At 35.5% G+C, this 19,255-nt stretch overlaps 1 protein-coding gene and 1 long non-coding RNA gene across 7 annotated transcripts in view; one reads left to right on the top strand and one right to left on the bottom strand.

Moving 5' to 3' along the window:
* DPYD (dihydropyrimidine dehydrogenase) overlaps positions 1-19,255 on the bottom strand; it is an 853,279-nt gene that overhangs the window by 407,068 nt on the left and 426,956 nt on the right. For both annotated transcript variants that reach the window (XM_060626444.3, XM_078451629.2), the window contains exon 12: positions 15,772-15,956. In XM_060626444.3, the coding sequence (XP_060482427.2) occupies positions 15,772-15,956 (185 nt within the window). The remainder of the gene's footprint in view (positions 1-15,771; positions 15,957-19,255) is intronic.
* Positions 9,734-19,255, top strand: part of LOC132673685 (uncharacterized) — a 47,366-nt gene continuing 37,844 nt past the window's right edge. For 3 of the 5 annotated variants that reach the window (XR_009608159.1, XR_009608157.1, XR_009608158.1), the window contains exons 1-3: positions 9,734-9,821; positions 10,620-10,770; positions 17,947-18,043. This is a non-coding gene — a long non-coding RNA (uncharacterized LOC132673685). Of the gene's footprint in view, positions 9,822-10,619; positions 10,771-11,646; positions 12,263-17,946; positions 18,044-19,255 lie in introns of those variants that run through there. The other 2 variants (XR_009608161.1, XR_009608160.2) reach the window with 2 other exon arrangements.

Here is a 19,255-nt window from a genome sequence, read left to right as displayed (position 1 = left end):
AAACATAGATGAGAGGGTGTGTGTGTGTGCATGCCTGTGTGCATGTGTGATGTTGTGATTTATAATAAGAAATATATATGGGGGGGCACGTGGGTAGCTCAGTCAGTTAAGTGTCTGACTCTTGATTTCAGCTCAGGTCATCATCTCACAGTTCATGAGATTAAGCCCCACGTTGAGCTCTGGGCTGACAGCAGGGAACCTGCTTAGGACTCTCTCTCTCTCTCTCTCTCTCTCTCTCTCTCTCAAAATAAATAAATAAAACTTAAAAAAAAAGAAATGTATATTTGGTATTAATCCCGCTTCTAGTTCCTAAAACCATTGGAATTTCTGAAGTGATGAGAGCAATGAAGGTCTTTTTTATGTTAATTAATGGATGAAAGCATCTAAGGATGGGGGCTGGTTGCCAGGAGAATCAACCACTTGATTAGAGGGTTGGAACTTTCTGTCCCATCCCCTTGACCCCCTGACCTGCAGGGAGGTGAGAGGGGCTGGAGGTTGAATCAAGATTTAATCAATCCTGACTATGTAGTAAACCTTCCATAAAAAACCAAAAGGACAGGGTTCAGAGAGCTTCTAGGTTGGCATATGAAGTGGAGATTTGGGGAACTGGAAGTTCTGCCATACCTTGCTTTGTGACATCTCTTCCACTGGCTGCTCCTGAGTAATATCCTTTTTGATAAACCAGTGATCTAGTAAGTAAAATGTTTCTCTGAGTTCTGTGAGCCAATCTAGCAAATTAATTGAACCCAAAGAGGCGGTCATAGGAACCGCTGATCTATAAACAGCTGGTCAGAAGTACAAGTAGTAAACTGGACTTACAATTGGCATCCTGAGTTGGAAGGGGTCATAGGAACCCCTATCTGTATATAGCTGGTTGGTGAAAAACACAAGTGGTAACCTGGGCTTGCGAATGGGGTCTGAAGTGGCAGAGGAGGGCAGAAGGTGGGATAGTTTTACAGAAGAACTGTGCTTACTTGTGGGATCTGATGCTATCTCAGTGTAGACAGTGATGGAATTGAGTTAAACTGTAGAATAACCAACTGGTGTCCAAGCATTGCTTTGTGGTATGGGGAACCCCTACCCCCTCATACACAAACATTGCAGTTGGGTTCAGGAACGCAAAATAGTGTGTTTTCAAGTGGCTTCTCCTCAGAAACAGAATGCAGAGTATGTGTGAGTTAGGGAGTAGTGTGGCTAGGGGCAAGGGAAGGTTTCCATTTGGTGCCCATGGAGGCTTCTTTAATAAATAATATCTGAGCAATACGAGGAGGTGAGCAGAGTCATGCATATACCAACAGTTTTGGTACACTCTCTGACTTTAAAATGAATGGTTCAATTTATCACCTGAGCTACTGTAATAAAATTGGTTTCTTTCACCTTCTACTAATTATAATATCATTCATTAAGAAAATAGCACACAGACTTTTACACAGAAGCTCTATGTCATACAACCCAAAGGGTTTGTTAAAAGGATAAACCAGTGAATTAACTTTAAGAAGTGGTTTGTAAGTTATCCAAAGGTCCCCCCCAAATAATACATAACATGTTGACAAATTTTCAAAAGTGTCAATCAGTAGGGTAACAATTGCCATATTCACAGGCCCAGGGGCAAAGGTGGTGACGCTGCTGACAAGATGTCAATGTCTAGTGTAAGAAAAGCCTGGTGACCAGCACAGGGTGGTGCCTGACAGCAAATCCATGTAGCACAAAGAAGTCAGCATGATCAAGGTGAGAGTGATGAAGGTAAATAAAAGAGGCTGACATTTAAGAAAGGTGACAGCAGCAATGTTAAATATTAAGACTTGGAATAAAAAGCTCAAAATTGTAAGTCAACAACCTACCAGGCAATACCTGCTTTTGTGTTAACCTATTAACCCCTGTATTTCTGGGAGAAGTCTCTGAAACAGGCTAAGGTGGGGATAGGATGCAGGGAAAAACTAATATAGTCGTTCAGGGGTCACTTCTGTGCCCAAATCAGGTTAGTAAGGCCACTTGAAAACTCATATGTCTCCTCTTTAAAACACCTATTATAAAGGATGGCTGTGAGGATCACACGAGAAAAATTATAATGCACTGGTATGCTCATTTTCATACTTCTGTTTCCAGGATCACTGTACCCCACCACCTGTTTTGTCAGCCTAAGTAGTTATTTATCATCAATGAGCCACATGAATTTGTGAAATGTGCTTCCTAAACCTCATGTTCCCATATTCTAAAGCATTTCCTCGGCATATTCAATTTTTCAATCATAGTTATCAAGTGCCTACCATATGGTAGGCATTTTATTGGCCAACCATCTACTATGAGGTAGGCATTGTTCTAGGCACTGAGGATACCACAGAGAACAAAACTGACAAACACTCACTTTGAAGGCTATGCTCCCATGAGATGTTGTCTGGCATATGGTGACTATGCAATGCAAGAGAAGTGATCCAAAAATGAAATAAGATCATTCTGAGGATTAGTTGCATGGATTATAAAAGCTCAGTGCCATTTTTCTCATCCCTACTCTGGCACAGAGTTCTCTGATGATTGGCAGGGGCTTACGTATGTGTTCTGCCTTGCATATTCTCACCTGAAGCTCAACCAAAGGACACCATGAAGATGGGGCAGGATGAACACTGAAAAGAATACTAGGGCTGAGAATGGAAAAACTTGGGCTCTAGCCCCTGAATGCCATTACCATCAACACCTTAAGAAAGGCATTACAGGGGCGCCTGGGTGGCTCAGTCGGTTGAGCATCAGACTTGGGCTCAGGTCATGATCTCAGAGTTTGTGTGTTCGAGCCCTGCATTGGGCTCTGTGCTGACAGCTTGCTCAGAGCCTACAGCCTGCTTCAGATTCTGTGTCTCCTTCTCTCTCTGCCCCTCCCCTGCTCATGCTCTGTCCCTCTCTCTCAAAAATAAATAAATGTTAAAAAAATTTAAAAAAAAAGAAAGGCATTACATTTCTTCTGTTCTTTTCTATGGATGTTTTTGCTGTCTTTATCTCTTTGGGGATCTTTAACATATTTATTTTAAATCCCTTTCATACAGTTCTATTATTGTTCTTTTCTCCCGAGTGAATTTTCCTATGACTTGAGTTGACTCTGTTAAAATCTGTTCCTCAGTTTTCTGACCCATATATTAAATGGCTGAATCAAATATTTCCAGGGCCATATCCATCTCAGCAAAATTCAGCATATGTTTTCTAATTTTTAAAATGGGGTGGGGGAGGAAAGTAGTTACTCTGGTAGGTGTAATTTTGAGTATAACGTGAATGTTAAGCCTCTAAAAAAATAATCAGCATATAATGGGTATTCCATAAATTAGATTCTTTATTTTTAACATACATAGCTTGGGTTTCAGAACCATAAAAAACTATAATCTTGTCTTTTTTTTTTTATGGATAAAGATAGTGAGGCTCAAGATAATGCATGTGAGATTTTAACAGCTTTAAGTCCTTGGGGCACCTGGGTGGCTCAGTTGGTTAAGCGTACGACTTCAGCCTAGGTCATGGTCTCACCATTCCCCGAGTTCGAGCTCTGCATCAGGATCTAGGCTGACAGCTCAGAGCCTGGATCCTTTTTTGGATTCTGTCTCTCTCTCTCTCTCTCTCTCTCTGTCTCTCTCTCTGCTCCTCCCCTGCTCACGCTCTCTCTCTATCAAAAATAAATAAATATTAAAAAATTTTTTTTTAAAGCTTTAAGTACTAGAGCTGAGAATTCCACCTCTGTGCTCCGAATTATAAGTGAGATAATCAAAAGGCAAGGTAACATTCCCAAAGATCCAAAGGCAGAATTAATGAGCAACTAAGTTAGGATTTTAACCCAGCTCTCTTGACTTTTAGGTTTTCATTATACCATTTGTATCTAGATATTTTTCAATCTGATCTTTTACAACTTGTATATGGACTTTCCTAAAACACTGAACACAGAGGAACACAGTTCTGATTAAGTTTTGCATCTGAATTTTCCCCAGCAAGCTAAAGGTTTCCAGTGCTTTGTTCTATTGTGATATTCCCTCCCCCCACCCACCCCCCAGTGCTACACAGCCCCAGGCAACAAGGTTTTGGAGATTTGGCCTTGAATTCTTAACACCTATAGCCCATTTGGACCCAACGACTTTGCAGTGGCTAATTTCTTTCATACTCCCTCAGCACATACTGAGGTCAGGTTCAGTATGGCATAGATCAGATTTTTCAGATTTTTTCTAACCATTCTAATCTTGAGTTATCTGCCTGAACTAGCAATCTACTGCTGTATTGGTAAGGATATATTCTGCCTTTATGGAGACAATTTCATTTTAAATTACTTTTCAGGTCAAACGTTGCCATTTAATAAAGGTTTGGAACCCTATATAAAGTCAATAAAAGGCATTAAAATTACTTATTAGTCATGGTATTTTCTTTCCCTATCACCAACTAGATAATTTTGTTTTCATAGCTCCATTAGATAAAGGCTCATTCCTCATTTTTTTCCCTTGATTTCCTTTTATAACATATAGATGTTATAAAAAAGTAAATTCCCCTTCATACACAAAAAGCTATGCATTATTACAAATAGAAATTTTAACAGAAATAAGTGTCAAGCTTCCGATTCTTAATAATTATTTTAAAATATTAGCTAGGGACTACAGCAAAAATGAACATGACTCGACCATCAAAAAGGCAAACCCTATAGACCATCTATAGGGTTTAATGTATGCTTACTTATAAACAAAATAACTTCATTTTTCAATGACTATAAGCAAATTTAACTTTACTATTTCTCACTGGAAGGGATAAAAATGAGAACACATGCACTTTCGATTCTAGTTCTGTCTAAAGGCATAGTTTCCCAACAAGAAATTGGGCTGAAGTCATTTCAATAGAGTGATCCTGACCAAGTGGAAAAGCTTAGCATGGAAACAGCATTTAGCCATGACATATTTCAATATTATTTTTTGGAGTCTATCACTATCTCAAATTGAATCCATTATGATTTAAAACTGCCTTTTTATTGATATTCATTGTTTTTCAACCTGACAGTGACCAATGATTCATATCAATCTTCTTTTAACACAGGAATTAAAGAGTTTGCAATATATCTTAAACTGAAGGACACTTTTTCAATAGGTCTCAAGATTTTAATACAGTTGTCATTTGAAAAGCCTTATGTCCTCTCAGTTGGAGAAGGGTTTAGGGAAGAAGCCAGCTCCGTCGATAAGATTGTTTTTATCTGAAGCAGTGAAGGATTCAAAAATTAGTATGACATATTGATGATCCCTCTTTTTTTTTAAGGCATTTTTTTATTCTCTAAGTGCAGGAACACTGCAGTTGGCTGTCAATCATTAAACCACAAAATGAAGTCCTTTGCCTGGCAAGGAGATCTGCAACTATACCAATACTGGTAAACTAACCACCAAATTATAGCCTTTTCTCTTGCCTCACCCAGATTTCACAGGGGCTGCACACCCAAATAAATGCCTCTTGGCTACCCATTCATCTAACAGCTGGAAAGATGACACTTGACATTTGGAAACTTTCCTGTGAAGATTGCTGCAAGGCTTTCCCATTAGCTTCCTGGTGAGACTGTAAGGTCGAATAAGCTGCCTCAAAACCTGCAAAGGGTAACGGAAATACTCTAATATTCAGCCTGTGCAATTTAAATTTCTAATTCTCAAATCATAGTTCTTCAGATATTGTAGAAACCACTGGTATATTTCAGGGCAAAAGAATGCCTTTGAAGATGTGAAATTAAAATGATATTTTAAGCAATGATAATGATAACAAGTGTCTTCAAAGTTGGCACTGAAGTTCTTCTAAGCAAGAGACTTGGGCATAGAAAAGTTATTCTAAGTTTGTTTTCTAAAATCCCAGACTGTCATATTTTTAGCAACTGCTCACCTTTGTAGAGAACAGTAATCTTTAATATGAGCCAGAGTAGCTATCATCCTTTAGACTTTATTTTCACATCATAAAAATTATCAGAGATAGCTTTAAAATCCTTACAATCCAACAGTGCAGGTTCTTTTTGAAAGTCAGTGAGTCCAATATAAAATAAAAATGTAAATATTCCATTATGAAGAAAATACTGTGATCTTATAAATCTTTCAGGTATAAACATTTGCCTTTGTCCTCTTTAGAAAGGTAATTCCTTTAAAAGAGATCCCCAAATCAAATAGTTTTAATAACCTGACTGTTCACTGAAGATATTAGAAAGACAAAATCCCTCACATAATCTCCAACCCTAAAAGTGGCAGAAGGTGAAAGATTTCATTTATTGATAAGAATACACATAATTCAATTAGCTTTATAGCAATGATCCTTTCGTACTGCACTCAATTTTTAATTCCCCATCTTCAAAGTGTCCTTACAATTTTCTATTCTTGTTTGTTAACTCAGTATTTTTCATGTGAAAGATTGACAAGAATGAATAGGCCTCTCTAAATGTTCAGTCATATGTCCAAAGGTAGATAAAATTAATAATATGATTAAAAAGGAAAATGAAACATTTAAAAAAATATATGCAGAAGGGCATTGAAGAAATAGGAGACATGAATGATGTAACTTTCAATCTTGAATGAATCACCATCTGGGACTGAAATCACTTTTTAAAAGTCAATTTCGTAATGCTGAATTGTACCTCATTAGCAACAATGACAGATAGGGATTCCTATGGATGTGCATCTCATGGCCTCAAATCACAAACCAACACTAGGGCAAGCCTAGTTTTCCCATGCCATTCATTCCATCAACAAATCCACCAAAAGAAGTCACAGCTCAAAGAAAGAAATGGAATAGTTAGCAATGACTGGATTCCTCCTTTCTCTTCAAACCACCAGTTTGTACTTACTCGCTCTATGGTGGGATTTTGGCATGGATCTCTCTCCATTAGGTACTGAAATCACAAATTCATTTCACATAGCCTATTGAACTGCCATCAGATGGTAATGACTTTCTGTCACTCTTGACCTGAGGCAAATTTGAACTAGTGACCAAGAGGTTAAAGGCTCTGTATCTCATTACTAATCCCCTGAGACACCTAGTTCCCTCAACAACTACTGATTCTTTTACACCTCAATCAAACCAAAAGAAAATACACAAAAACCTCGAGCAGTAGAAAAGTAGGTCATCAACGCAAGGAATTTATGATAGTTTTGAAGAATTTTACAAACATCTATTTTAAAATGTACCCATATACTATATACAACTGAGTAGAATCACATTAACTGCTACAGAACTTCATTATAATCTTCATTAAAATATCATATAAGCCTCACTGTAGAGCTGGAAAACACTGTAGAAAGGTAAAACTTAAAAGACACCTGTGCTCTGTGATTTTATAGGTTACAAAAGACATTTTAGTCCTAGTATGAAGCCAGAATATTTGTGTCTATCTTCTAAGATTATTCTGCCACAAGAATTAGTTTCAAGGGGAATTGACAAGCTGGAAGGAATAACATAGATTCATAAATAAAATCAAAACAGTATCAGGCACCTTAACACAGATTCTTATTATAGGAATACAGCATATTAAATAAAGGATAAAGTTTGAGGAAGAAAAAAAGACTATCATTTGGGAGGATGCACATAGACAAACTCATATATGTAGTTGAACCATTGAAACTAAACCAAAATTAACTTTTTGTTGTTGATGAAAGCTGACCTCAAATGGTGGCAGTGAATAAATAATATTCTGTAACCATTCAACTTCAATTCAGTGACTCCCAAAGTCATTTGTAAACACAGCAACCAGAAGGTTTTTTTGTTTTGTTTTGTTTTGTTTTGTTTTTAATGCTTAATGTCCCAATGCCTCCTTTCTTATTCTCTGCAGTTCTTCATAGTCTTTGAATTTCACGGAAAGAATTCTACCTGGAAGAAACCAGGTCTTCTTTTCCTTTTCATTATTTACCTATATTTGAAGAATCTCTATATAATTTCTTTCCTTTATTTGAATTTCTATCCCTTCTTCTATGCTTTCCATATTTATTCTTCCACTAATAACGCTTGTCTTTTGTCACTCAATATTTATCTTTTTACCACTACAAGTGCTTTCCTTGCAGCAACATGTATATTTAGTTGATCCCTTCCACTACTAGTAATAAATATTGTGGTGTTTTAATGTTGTATCTAAGGGATAGTAAATTTAAATTAATAACATGGCTAAGGATTGCTCTAATGATGCAATCAAACCAGTAGGTTTTGAGATGATGGTTTCCATATATTTGGAACAATTTTATTTAACAAAATGTCCTATGTTGGTAAGATCATCTTCTCAGAACTACCAGGACTACTTCAGGGAAAACAAGCCTCTTATCTAGGATTAGAATTTAGAAGAATTTAACCTGTATTCTATTTCCACGTTGGTTCTTAGTAGGGGATGTACCATGACGAGATACACTCGATGTACCTCTACTTTTTGTAATAAAATTTGTTTATATGTTAATACTAAAACAAAGTAAATTCCCAACCTTCTAAACAATCGTATTTTGGTAAATTAGTAACATTTTTGTAAATTAATAATGACACTTTGTAAATACATTTGGTAAAGAAGGACCTTAGACACTTTATAGGTTCCCTTAACAAGTTGGTTGCATCTAACAGACTTACTGGATTAATTTCTTCTCTCCATTCCCTATGTGAGACATACAAAGGGAAGACAAGGAGTGTTGAATCTTTGTAATGGGTAGAGTACCCTGTGTGCCTATGGACTTCTTATTCCACCACTGAGTTGTGTATTTATTGAGTCAGTGTTATGTTCCTCACCCCATTTGTGTTGGTTATAAATGTAAAATAAAATCATATAAATTGAAGAGCTATAGGAATGTGAAAAGAAAGGGGCTAATTCTGTGAAAAATAAGTTGAATGCTTTCAAAAGATATAATAAAGGGGAGTTGATGAAAAAAGAAGTCATTGCATCAAATAAGATGTGGGTTAAACAAATGAAATGACAAAAGACAACCATACAAAAATCCAGAAAATTGCTTGGTATGTTTCTTGAAGGTAATGCTCTCCACTTTAAAAAACAAAACTAGAAGTTGTAGGTGGTATATTATGTATAGGTTTACACAAGAAACATGATAGAACTGTAACCCTTGGCTACAAAAGAATTCAACCCTGCTTTTTTTTTTTAAAGAAAAATGAAAAGGAGAAAATATCTATGTTTTAAAATAAAATGATATGTTTAACAATGTATATATCCTTTTTACAATTTCCACTTTGACTTTTTCAAATTTATCAACTAATTATTGATTTTTGTTTCATAGAATAAGAGACCTTTTTTATATTCCTATGTTTGTTTTTTAAAGGAATGTATTTGATTTAGCCAATTCATTGTTAATGAATGTTTTGGATTTACCTATATAATTAAAATGCTGCATCTTTATCCTCAATTAACAATTAGATTTACATGTTTAATTATATTAATTGAGCTAACTGCCCCTCTTTTATTTCTCTGGAAGTCAGGAGATGTGGAATATTAATAATCTTAGAACTTTTCTAGCCACTTATTCTGGTTAAGGTATATATACACTTTTTAAATGGTTATTTATTTTTGAGAGAGAGAGAGAGACAGAGAGAGAAAGAAAGCATGTGCACATGGGAACAAGGAAGAGGAAGGGGTAGAGAGAGAGAGGGAGAGAGAGAATCCCAAGCAGGCTCCACGCTGCCAGTGTAGAGCTTGATGTGGGGCTCAAACCCATGAATTATGAGATCATGACCTGAGTCATGACCTGGGTCATGGTAACCAAAAAATGTACAATGTGTAATAGAGGCTAAACAAATAGTAGTAATTATTACAACTAACAAGTAAATATAACAGTTCGTTCCAAGGAGGATAAAAACCAAGGACCACTTCTTTCGTGAGTCTTCTCTAATAACTCTAGCTAACATTGATCTCTGTCTTTGACTACTTTAGTACTTATTGGTTTCACTAAATTTAGCTTTCCTTCATGTATATCATATATTTGTTTTCTATTTCACATTGGTAATCCTTGAATTCACATTGTTGTAAGCACCTTTAGAGAAGAAAGGTCATAGTTTATGCAGCTAATTTCCTTTTTTCCCAGTACAGAACTTTTATCTATCCACCTGTCCACATACATGTGCCCATACACACAGATACATACACACAGACCCCCACACGTGCACACTGGTTAAATAAACAAATCCACTGGAAACACTCAAGTGAAAGTGCAAATGAATTTTAAAACACATTTTTTTTGTGTCGCTATAGTCACTCTTTCAGTTACATACTCTTTCTTTGGGTACACTACCAAAATTATCTCAGATATTCAGTAATTCTTATTTAAGCAGAAGAAAAAAACAAATAAGCCTGGACTCCTAACATCATAATATTATAAACAACAAAGTTGAAGTCATATTGGATCATTTATTGGTACCACTAAATAAAGACAAGTAAGTTTCATATTAAAATAATGACTTTTAAAGAGAGAAATGTTGACAAATTGGAAAATGTTTTTCTCTGTATTAATACAAGATCTGACACTCTCACTTTTTATGCAAACAACTCCTACCACATTCCTGCCTCATTACATACCCCTGATTAAAATCCTAAACTGGGCATTCTTATCATGTTCTAACCCCAGTATAATTATAGATCTTTTCTCTCATTTTTCCTACGTATTGTCTATGTTTAGGGACTCCACTAACCCAGAATGCCTTTTGGTGAAATTAAAAGAAGCCATTGCACAGGTGCAAGGCTTAAAGAAGCAGAAAGCACCTTTGTGAAAATTCAAGGAAGGCACTCCTCACTCTGAATAGAAGCAGCACAAAAGATACCATTGTTAGGTGAGTGGAGCTTGGTCAGATTTCAGTCGAGTGCCCGTTCTGTGAGTACCCCTGGGCAGTGAGTAGGATCTATAGTCTTATCTGGCAGCCCCTTTAAGTTCCAGTAGTTCAAATCACTCAGGTTTTCTTATCCTCCTTCTTTATTTGTATCTTGATTTTTGCGAAGCCTTTGCTGACTCCACATTCTATACCCACATCCAGAGAGAATCAATCATTATCTCTTCTATGTCATCCTGTGCCATTACATTTTTTATTAGTGCATTTATTATATTGTATTAGATGTATGTTTACACAACTGTCTTCCCTACCAGACTGTGAGATTTTTAATGGCAAGCTTCATGTTTTAATTCACATTTATAAATCTACTGATGAGTACTATCTAAAGAAGATAGCACTATTTTTTTAATGTTTATTGAATGAATGAATTAATTAATTAATTAATGATTCCACGCATGAATGACTATGTGGATAGGCAGCTGGATGTATATGGATGAATAAATAAATGGCTAGATAAAATGCTTTTATAATTACCTGAAATAGCTTCTTTAAATCTTCATCTGTTAAAATCTTATACTATTTTTCTATTCAAAATCTCCTATTATATATTTCTTCTCTAATACCATTTTGACAACTCTAATTATCATTACTCATTTATTAATAAATAGTTTATTTTTCCCTGAAAAGACCATGCCCTGAAGTGATGAAGTAACTTGCCTGAGGTCACATGGTTCAAAACTGTTAGAACTGGGTTTGAAATCAGGTCTGTTTAATTCAGAGTCTAAATTTCCAGCTGCTGTATTTGTTACCTCTCTTCATTTATTCACTTTGGTACTCTCCCAAAGCCAAGTGCCTTGAGTCCAGCAGCTGGTACTCAATAAGTGGTAACTGGTCAAATTAACTAAAAAAATTTAAGTGGAGCTCTCTTCAGACAACTATGGGAATTACTGAAATCCCAACAAGGATATCTTTAAATAATCGCATGTGTCTGAAAAAGCATATTACAAATAAATCCAAAGTATCCAATCGCAATAAATGTATGCGTGAATTAATACTATAATGTGGGTATTAAATCATTTTTAAAGTATACTATCTAATGTTACATTTCCTCCCAAACTAACACAAAACATAAGACAAGCAGTGATAAACCTTCATTCATGAATACATTAAGGCATTATAAAATTTTTCTTAACGAATGTTGCACTTGAAGGAAACATTATTTATTTACAGTGTTAATGAACTTATATAACAAACTCATTAGTTTTCTTAACTCCTCTTTCAATTCCTTTAAAATGAATTATCTCACTCTATGCATTTCTCCTATTTAATAGATGAATACGCTCTTTATTTTGAGGGCATAACAATACACAAGCATGGTCACTGGCTTGTGCAGAGACAGATCAGTAGGCAGGCTTCCCTCAGGAAACAGCGCTACAGAACACAAAGGAGCAACGTGTTTCTGAAAGCAGAGGAGGACTCAAAGGCTGAAGGACAGGTAGGATCTAGACAGATGACATGAGTGGAGTAGGGGAAAGGCCCAGATTCAGGAGAAATCTTGGTGTGCTGGGGAAAATTCAAGTTGGCATCATAAGTTAAGGAGTTTGGGCTTTATCTTGACTGCAAAAAGGAGCTTCTGAAGGGTTTTAAATGAGGAAATTAGGATCAAACTTATACTCTAGAAAGATGACCCTGGTGGCAGCATAGGCTCATCGGATTTGACAAGGGAAGAAGTGGAGGCAATTTGAAGAGGTGATAGAGGCCAGAACTAAGTTAATGACAGTGTGGAGAAATAAAAATCTCACTTTGTCTATATGTTCCTTTTTAGTCTTATCACTGCTTAGCACTTTGCAACCAACAGGCAGGAAGGTGGAAGTGTTGATTTTACTTGACAGAGATTTTACCTGCCTTCCATTTCTACTCCATCTTTAAAATGCAATTCAACACTTTGTTTGACAAGTCTAAAGCCTTCAGCCAAATCCAAAACTCTTACCGGTCACGAATTTTTTATTTTATATTTCAAACACTATCGTTCCTAGCAATATGTATTTTTAAAGCACGTGCACTTTTCTTTTTCATCATACCTCAAAGTCTGTTTCTTTTATGGGTAAGAAGAAGCTAAGTAAAATGACTGCTCATTTTTTTCAGTACACATTTATTATATTCAGGGAAGTAAAAAGATAAAAGTAAAGTCAAAAGAAAAACATCTTTAGAAATCCTTTCGAATGAAAATTGTGAAGTAGTACAAAACCACCACAATCACAAAGATAGTAAATATTCTCTATGTACTTTAATTTAAAATCTATAAATAGATTTAAATATTTAGAAAAAAATTAACACATGCCCTTTGCACTGTCCTTCATTCAATTTTACCTTTCAATTCTCTTTAGCATCTCTGCCTTCCCATCATTTTTAGTTCTGCGAACTGAATTCATGCATTCACTAGGTTGAAACCTAGCATAAGAGCCTTCTCTCTCATCTCCTGACTCTCTTTTCATTTCTTCAAGAAGTTAACAGATCGGTCAGTGAGATGTCTGGTCAACCAAAAATTGTATTTGGCCCCAAAAACAGGCAAATTAAAATAATCATATGAAAGAGTCATTACAGAGATAGAATTGACTAGATATACAAGAGAGAGAAGAGGAAAATAAAATTTGATAAAAAGTTCCTAAGTAAAGATGTACACAACAGTGTTATTTTATATTAAGAAAAAGGTGTGTGTGTAAACACACTAGTGTAAATCTTCCAACCTTATTTTCTTTAGAAGTATCTCTTATTCTGAGACTGTGTTGTTTCCTACTTCTCTCATAAACTTCCTTACTAATATATTTCTTGTATATGTAATATAGTAAATGTTATAACATGTTTAAGGGCTTACTTTAACGCCATTACACAGTGAAATAAGAAGCTGTCAGCCCTATTTTGGTTTTGAAATTGATTTGAAAACTGTATTAGTCTGAGTAATCTAGAAATCAGTAATCTAGAAGTCTGAACAGGGGTACCTGGGTGGCTCAGTCAGTGAAGCAACCGGCTTCCGCTCAGGTCATAATATCATGGTCTGTAAGTTCGAGCCCTGCATTGGGCTCTGTGCTGACAGCTCAGAGCCTGGAGCCTGCTTCGGATTCTGTGTCTCCCTCTCCCTCCACCCCTCCCCTACACATACATATTCTCTCTCTCTCTCTCTCTCTCTCTCTCTCTCTCTCACACACACACACAAACAAATAAACATTAAAAAAAAAATGGAAATCTGAGGAACACTGATGTAGAGGATTTGAAGCTGAGTACCAGAAACGTTAAATACTGGAGGTGGAACAGGTTCGGGAGCACATATTTAGTTTAAAGCAGCGAATGAGAAGTGTAGGTAACCAAGTGGAGATGTCCAGTGAGTCTGAAATATACATCAGCACACAAGTAAAGATTTCCAGTGGACAGCTGAACATGGAAGAACACAGATGGAAACACAGATGAGAGAGTTATGCAGGAGAAGGTGCAATGGGGATCCTTGAGAGTACTGTGACAATAAATAAAATGAGGAAGTAGAACTACAGGGTGATAAGTTTTATGACGGAAAGAGCAAAAGGAGCCAATTTAGGAGTCCATCCTAGCCTGTCAAACAGCTCCTCTGTGTACGTCTGAGGCCATGGGGACTCTCCAAAGTACAGGTGCTCCAGAGACTGGAGCTGGAGCCACAACCAGCTTTTCTGCTTTGGGTTTCCAGGTTTCTGCCTGTTAAATTGCATTCCTTTTCCTTTTTTTTTTTTTTTTCCTAGCCTAGTTCCTTCTGACTTATACTGATTTGGAGAGCATTATTAATTTTACATTTGTCATCTCCACAACACATTGTTTCCTAAATCACACTTTTGTCTCTATGCATGACCCAGAGGCTGGTTACACTCGTTCTTAGAGCCCTGTATTTCTGTGATGCCACCTTATGCCCAGACCACAACATCCCAAGCCCCACTACTCAGAGACGCTGGGCTGAGGTGGGAATAGGTCAGTGAATTAAGCCTAAAAAGCATGATATAATCAGTACTGGGTCCAGGCTCTACCTAGTAGATAAGTAGTTCCTGCCCAGATTACAGAAAAAGCAGGGGGACAACCAGAAAAGACTAAATGGTCATGGCAAAGTGGAAGAAAACTATTCAAGGAAACATTAAAGACAAAGTAAATTTTATTACCATGTGAGAAACAAACAAAAGAAACTGAAAGAAGAGAGGCAGACAGCATGTTATGAATAGGGGGTCTTTCCTGAATAGGAAAAAAAGAAGAATTTTATTAACAAGAGCAAATTTTTCCAGAAACATTTTATATAAAGGAGATCACTATATCTGTGTTTAATTAAATTATAGAGCAAGAAGAAAACAAAGCATTTTGTCAAAAAGTAAGACAACTGATATCTAGTAATTATGGCTTTTTTCCCCCACGACCCTCTAGTTACTGTAAGAGTATGTTTGACTTTATATTTTATCATTTTTACATTCTGCATTTGTATCATGAACCTAAATAGTGAAAAATTACAATTGAAATTTATAAAATACTTGTTTTCTTTTCAATTAGGTACATAATTGGTACACAATTAGGTACATAATTTGGGAAGTGGATAGGAACTCATCTGATTCAAATGGACAGACAACATGGTATTCTGGACTGTGTAAGATCATTAGGAATATAGATCTTATCTGCTATCATCTTGTGTACCACCCAGATTTGATAAATGTATTATCTATGTCTTTAAGCCATTAATAAATATTTTGAAAACAGAAGAACTAGTAACTTCATGGCATTTCCCTGTAGAAATGCACACTGAACTCTCAATCAATTAAACAGTTCTGCTATCTAGTCCATGTTAAAAAAATTCTATCCAACTTAATATACGTATATAATGTATTTCATATACGGTTATTATATGTCATATATAAATGCTGTCATGAATGAGTAGCAAAAATAAATGAGGAAGTATGTATCCATTGGGAAAAAAAATGGCTGAAAGTGATGGAAAATGCCTACCTGTATATATTTGTGAATGTACCAAGAAGCCTGCTTTCCATCATTCACTGATTCCACTGTAGTGTTAGCCACACCAACAATATCACCACCTGCGAACACCCATGGTTCACTGGTTTGCATAGTTTCTGGATCTACTTCTGGGAGATTCCATCTGTTAAATTTTAGAGGGCTCAAGGCTTCTTTTACTGTAAGAAAAAAAAAGTGAAAGATAAGAGGCAATGACTGATTTGTGCATCACATAACAATAATTTGAAAATTAAAAAAATTATGACTTAATTATTGTTCTAGGGACTCAAACAACTGGTTTTAATGAACCATAAAAATGGAAAGTTAATGAAATATCTGAGTTAATAATATATTCAAGGCATACTGATTTAACCAATTCAAAGTATACATCACAGGTAGGTATTAAAGACTACATATTTGGGTAATACTTCAGCTCTGGTATTTATGTATAAGAAGTACAGATCCATGAAGAAGGAAAGTACAGCCTTTCACATGTTTGAATGTGCATATAATCCATTTAAATCCCTTTAAATGAATATAAAATGAATTTTCTAAAATTTTGTTTGTCTATACCATTATTTTCACAAATACGATATCACTCATAAGATCCTAAATTTGTTCCTGTGTGTCACAGATGTAAGTTATATTGTGAATTTGGGTGAATGGCCAGTCTCCTTTCACAACAAGAAATTTTATAAACAAAACAAAGCCTTCTACATTTTCACCAAATTATTCGCACCTAATGCTAAGCAATTTGATGGACCCACAATATAGCTACATAAGCCATCAATTTCTTTAAAAAATTTTTTTTAATGTTTTATTTATATTTAAGAGAGAGAGACAGAGCACGAGCACGGAAGGGGCAGAGAGAGAGATAGAGACAGAATCTCCATCAGTGCAGAGCCCAAAGTGGGGCTGGAACCCACCAACCATCAGATCATGACCTGAGCTGAAGTCGGATGCTTAACCGACTGAGCCACCCAGGTGCCCCTCAATTTCTTTTTATTTTATAGAAATCAACAAATGCAAACACTACCATTGGTTCCTTGTGGAAACTGCTCTTTAAAGAATTTTAAGTTATTTGCTGTGCTCCAGTAAATCTAAAAGTGTCACGGAAAAGGAAGACTTTGAGTTCCTTTAAGAAAAATATCTAACGTGGGGCGCCTGTGTGCCTCAGTCCATGTAGCGTCCCACTTGGCTCAGGTCATGATCTCACCATCCATGAGTTCGAGACCCGTGTCTGGCTTTGTGCTGACAGCTCGGAGCCTGGAGCCTGCTTTGGATTCTGTGTCTCCCTCTTTCTCAGCCACTCCCCCGCTCATTGTCTGTCTCTTTCTGTCTCAAAAATAAACATTAAAAACAAATAAAAAAAAAGAAGAAAAATATGTAAAGGAATCTTTGAGTAGACACATAATCCAGATATTTGGAAGAGATCATGGAAGAGAATGTAAGTTATAGAAAGGGTTCAACAAGAGAAGGGCATAAAGGTTGATAGCACCATATATAATGGAGCAAACTGAGCCAGTGTTTAGGATTAAATGTTCTCTCCAGGTTTTCCTGTCATGGATTTTAAGTACAGCATCTCAAGACAGACTTGTGGAGCTAGTCTTTAATTCAAAAGAGAATATAACAACTTAAACTAAAGAGACTGTAAGATTTTGGAACACAAAAGTTAGTTGTTTAACAAATTAATGAGTTAGTTTAAAGGAAAATAAGCAAATGTTAAAAAAAAATGTTATTCTGATATCTAAAACCATTTCTTCTCAATAAAAATGGAAAAATAAGACACAAAAATAAACCTTTGTAGTTTTTCTACTTGAAAAATATTAGAATTTTAGAAAACTATTGAGGAATTACTTTGTGTGTTCCCTACAAGACTGTAGGTTCCATGAGAATAGCAATGTGTCCATGCTATTGGGTACTGTACCACAAAGCCTAGTACAGTACTTGTAGCATAAGAGACACGCAATTCAGTAGATGAGTGAATGAATGAACGAATGAACGAGCAGCTGGATTAGTGCTATTGTGCTCAGGTTTTTATTCAAAAATCTAATACTGTTTATATCTCTGATGTGATTTCACCTTTCATCGAGAGTAAAATTAAATATTCATGTAATTATTTTCAATGCAGAATGGCATTTTGAGAAGATTTTTCTAATGTCTTTAAAGGTCACATGAAAAGACACCTTTATCATTTGTTCCCCACATCATAACAGATCATCACTACCATCTGTTGATAGTTATCTGAGTTGCAAAAAAGTCAATGGTGAGTATGGCTTGTCAGTTCAACCTGTTGTAATAATGGTAACTGGAACATACCATCATTGAATGGTGTATGTAATGGGAAATAGAGTAAAATATAATTCTCCTGTATAAGAAATGACCTTATTTGTCCAAGACTTTGGTACAACTTTGCTCTATATAGAGAACTGAAATAAAGATTTTTAAATGAGAAGGAATTCAAAATTATTTCACCAGGAGATCAAAGCCCTTTTATACATTTTTCTCATTTTTTTACAGAAGTATCCTTGAAGGTTAGCACAGATTTCACTCTAAGCTTGAGCAAGGTAGGGATTATGCCTTAGTTATCTTTGATTTCCCATAGCAGCTATTAGAGTCAAAGACATATATACTGTGAAGTTATTGAAGCTTAAGCTTCAGGCTCTCTCACTTGCATGGTCCTTTTTTAAGGCCCTGTGCCTAAATTTGAATTTGTAATTTTTTTCTTTTAGATAAAAGAATCTTCAAATTATATAAGCTTCAGGCCTCATAAAAGTTAAACTTACCATTAAATACAGTGCGTTATACACAATAGGTGCTGAATAAATGCTCATTGAATTAAACTGAAGTTCTTGATTAATGCATTTTATAATTTCTTATGACTTAAAAATGTAAATAGTATGATTTACTTTACTATTAGAGCTCTATCACTAACTCAGTCAATTAGTAGTTAGGAGATGTTACTATAAGTTTAATAAGTAAATCTTGCAATTCTTAAAATATTTAGCACCAACACCATAAGCCACCTAGGATCATTTATTTGTGAATTCAAAAGCACAATTCTATTCATGGGTCTTTCCATTATGTATGTATTATTTTATGTCCCTACACACTCATACATACTCATGTTTACTCTTGAAACATGCTATTTCCTCAATATTTGATTCATTTATACCTTGAAGACTTGGGCCTGAATATTAACTGTTTTAATTGTTTTATTATTTGTGATATCCAACTAACCTCACTAATGATCAAACAACTCTCTGATACCGTGTGCCAAAATAGAAAGGATTTTTCTTTTGTATTGAAAATTATTTCAGCCCACTTTTAAAAACTATGTACTCAATTTTCCCCCTAATCTTTTTAGAGGCCTTAAAGTTTAGCATCTCCATAGTTTGATTTAAAAAATAAATAGAAAAAAAAATGAGGCTAAGCAGTTGGTTGTGATGTTATTAAATATTACAGCAAAGCTTACATC

Source organism: Panthera onca, chromosome C1, assembly GCF_046562875.1.
Source record: "Panthera onca isolate mPanOnc1 chromosome C1, mPanOnc1 haplotype 2, whole genome shotgun sequence".
Lineage (NCBI taxonomy): Eukaryota > Metazoa > Chordata > Mammalia > Carnivora > Felidae > Panthera > Panthera onca.
Note: the sequence above shows the minus strand (reverse complement) of the source record. Positions and strands in the feature narration are given on the sequence as shown.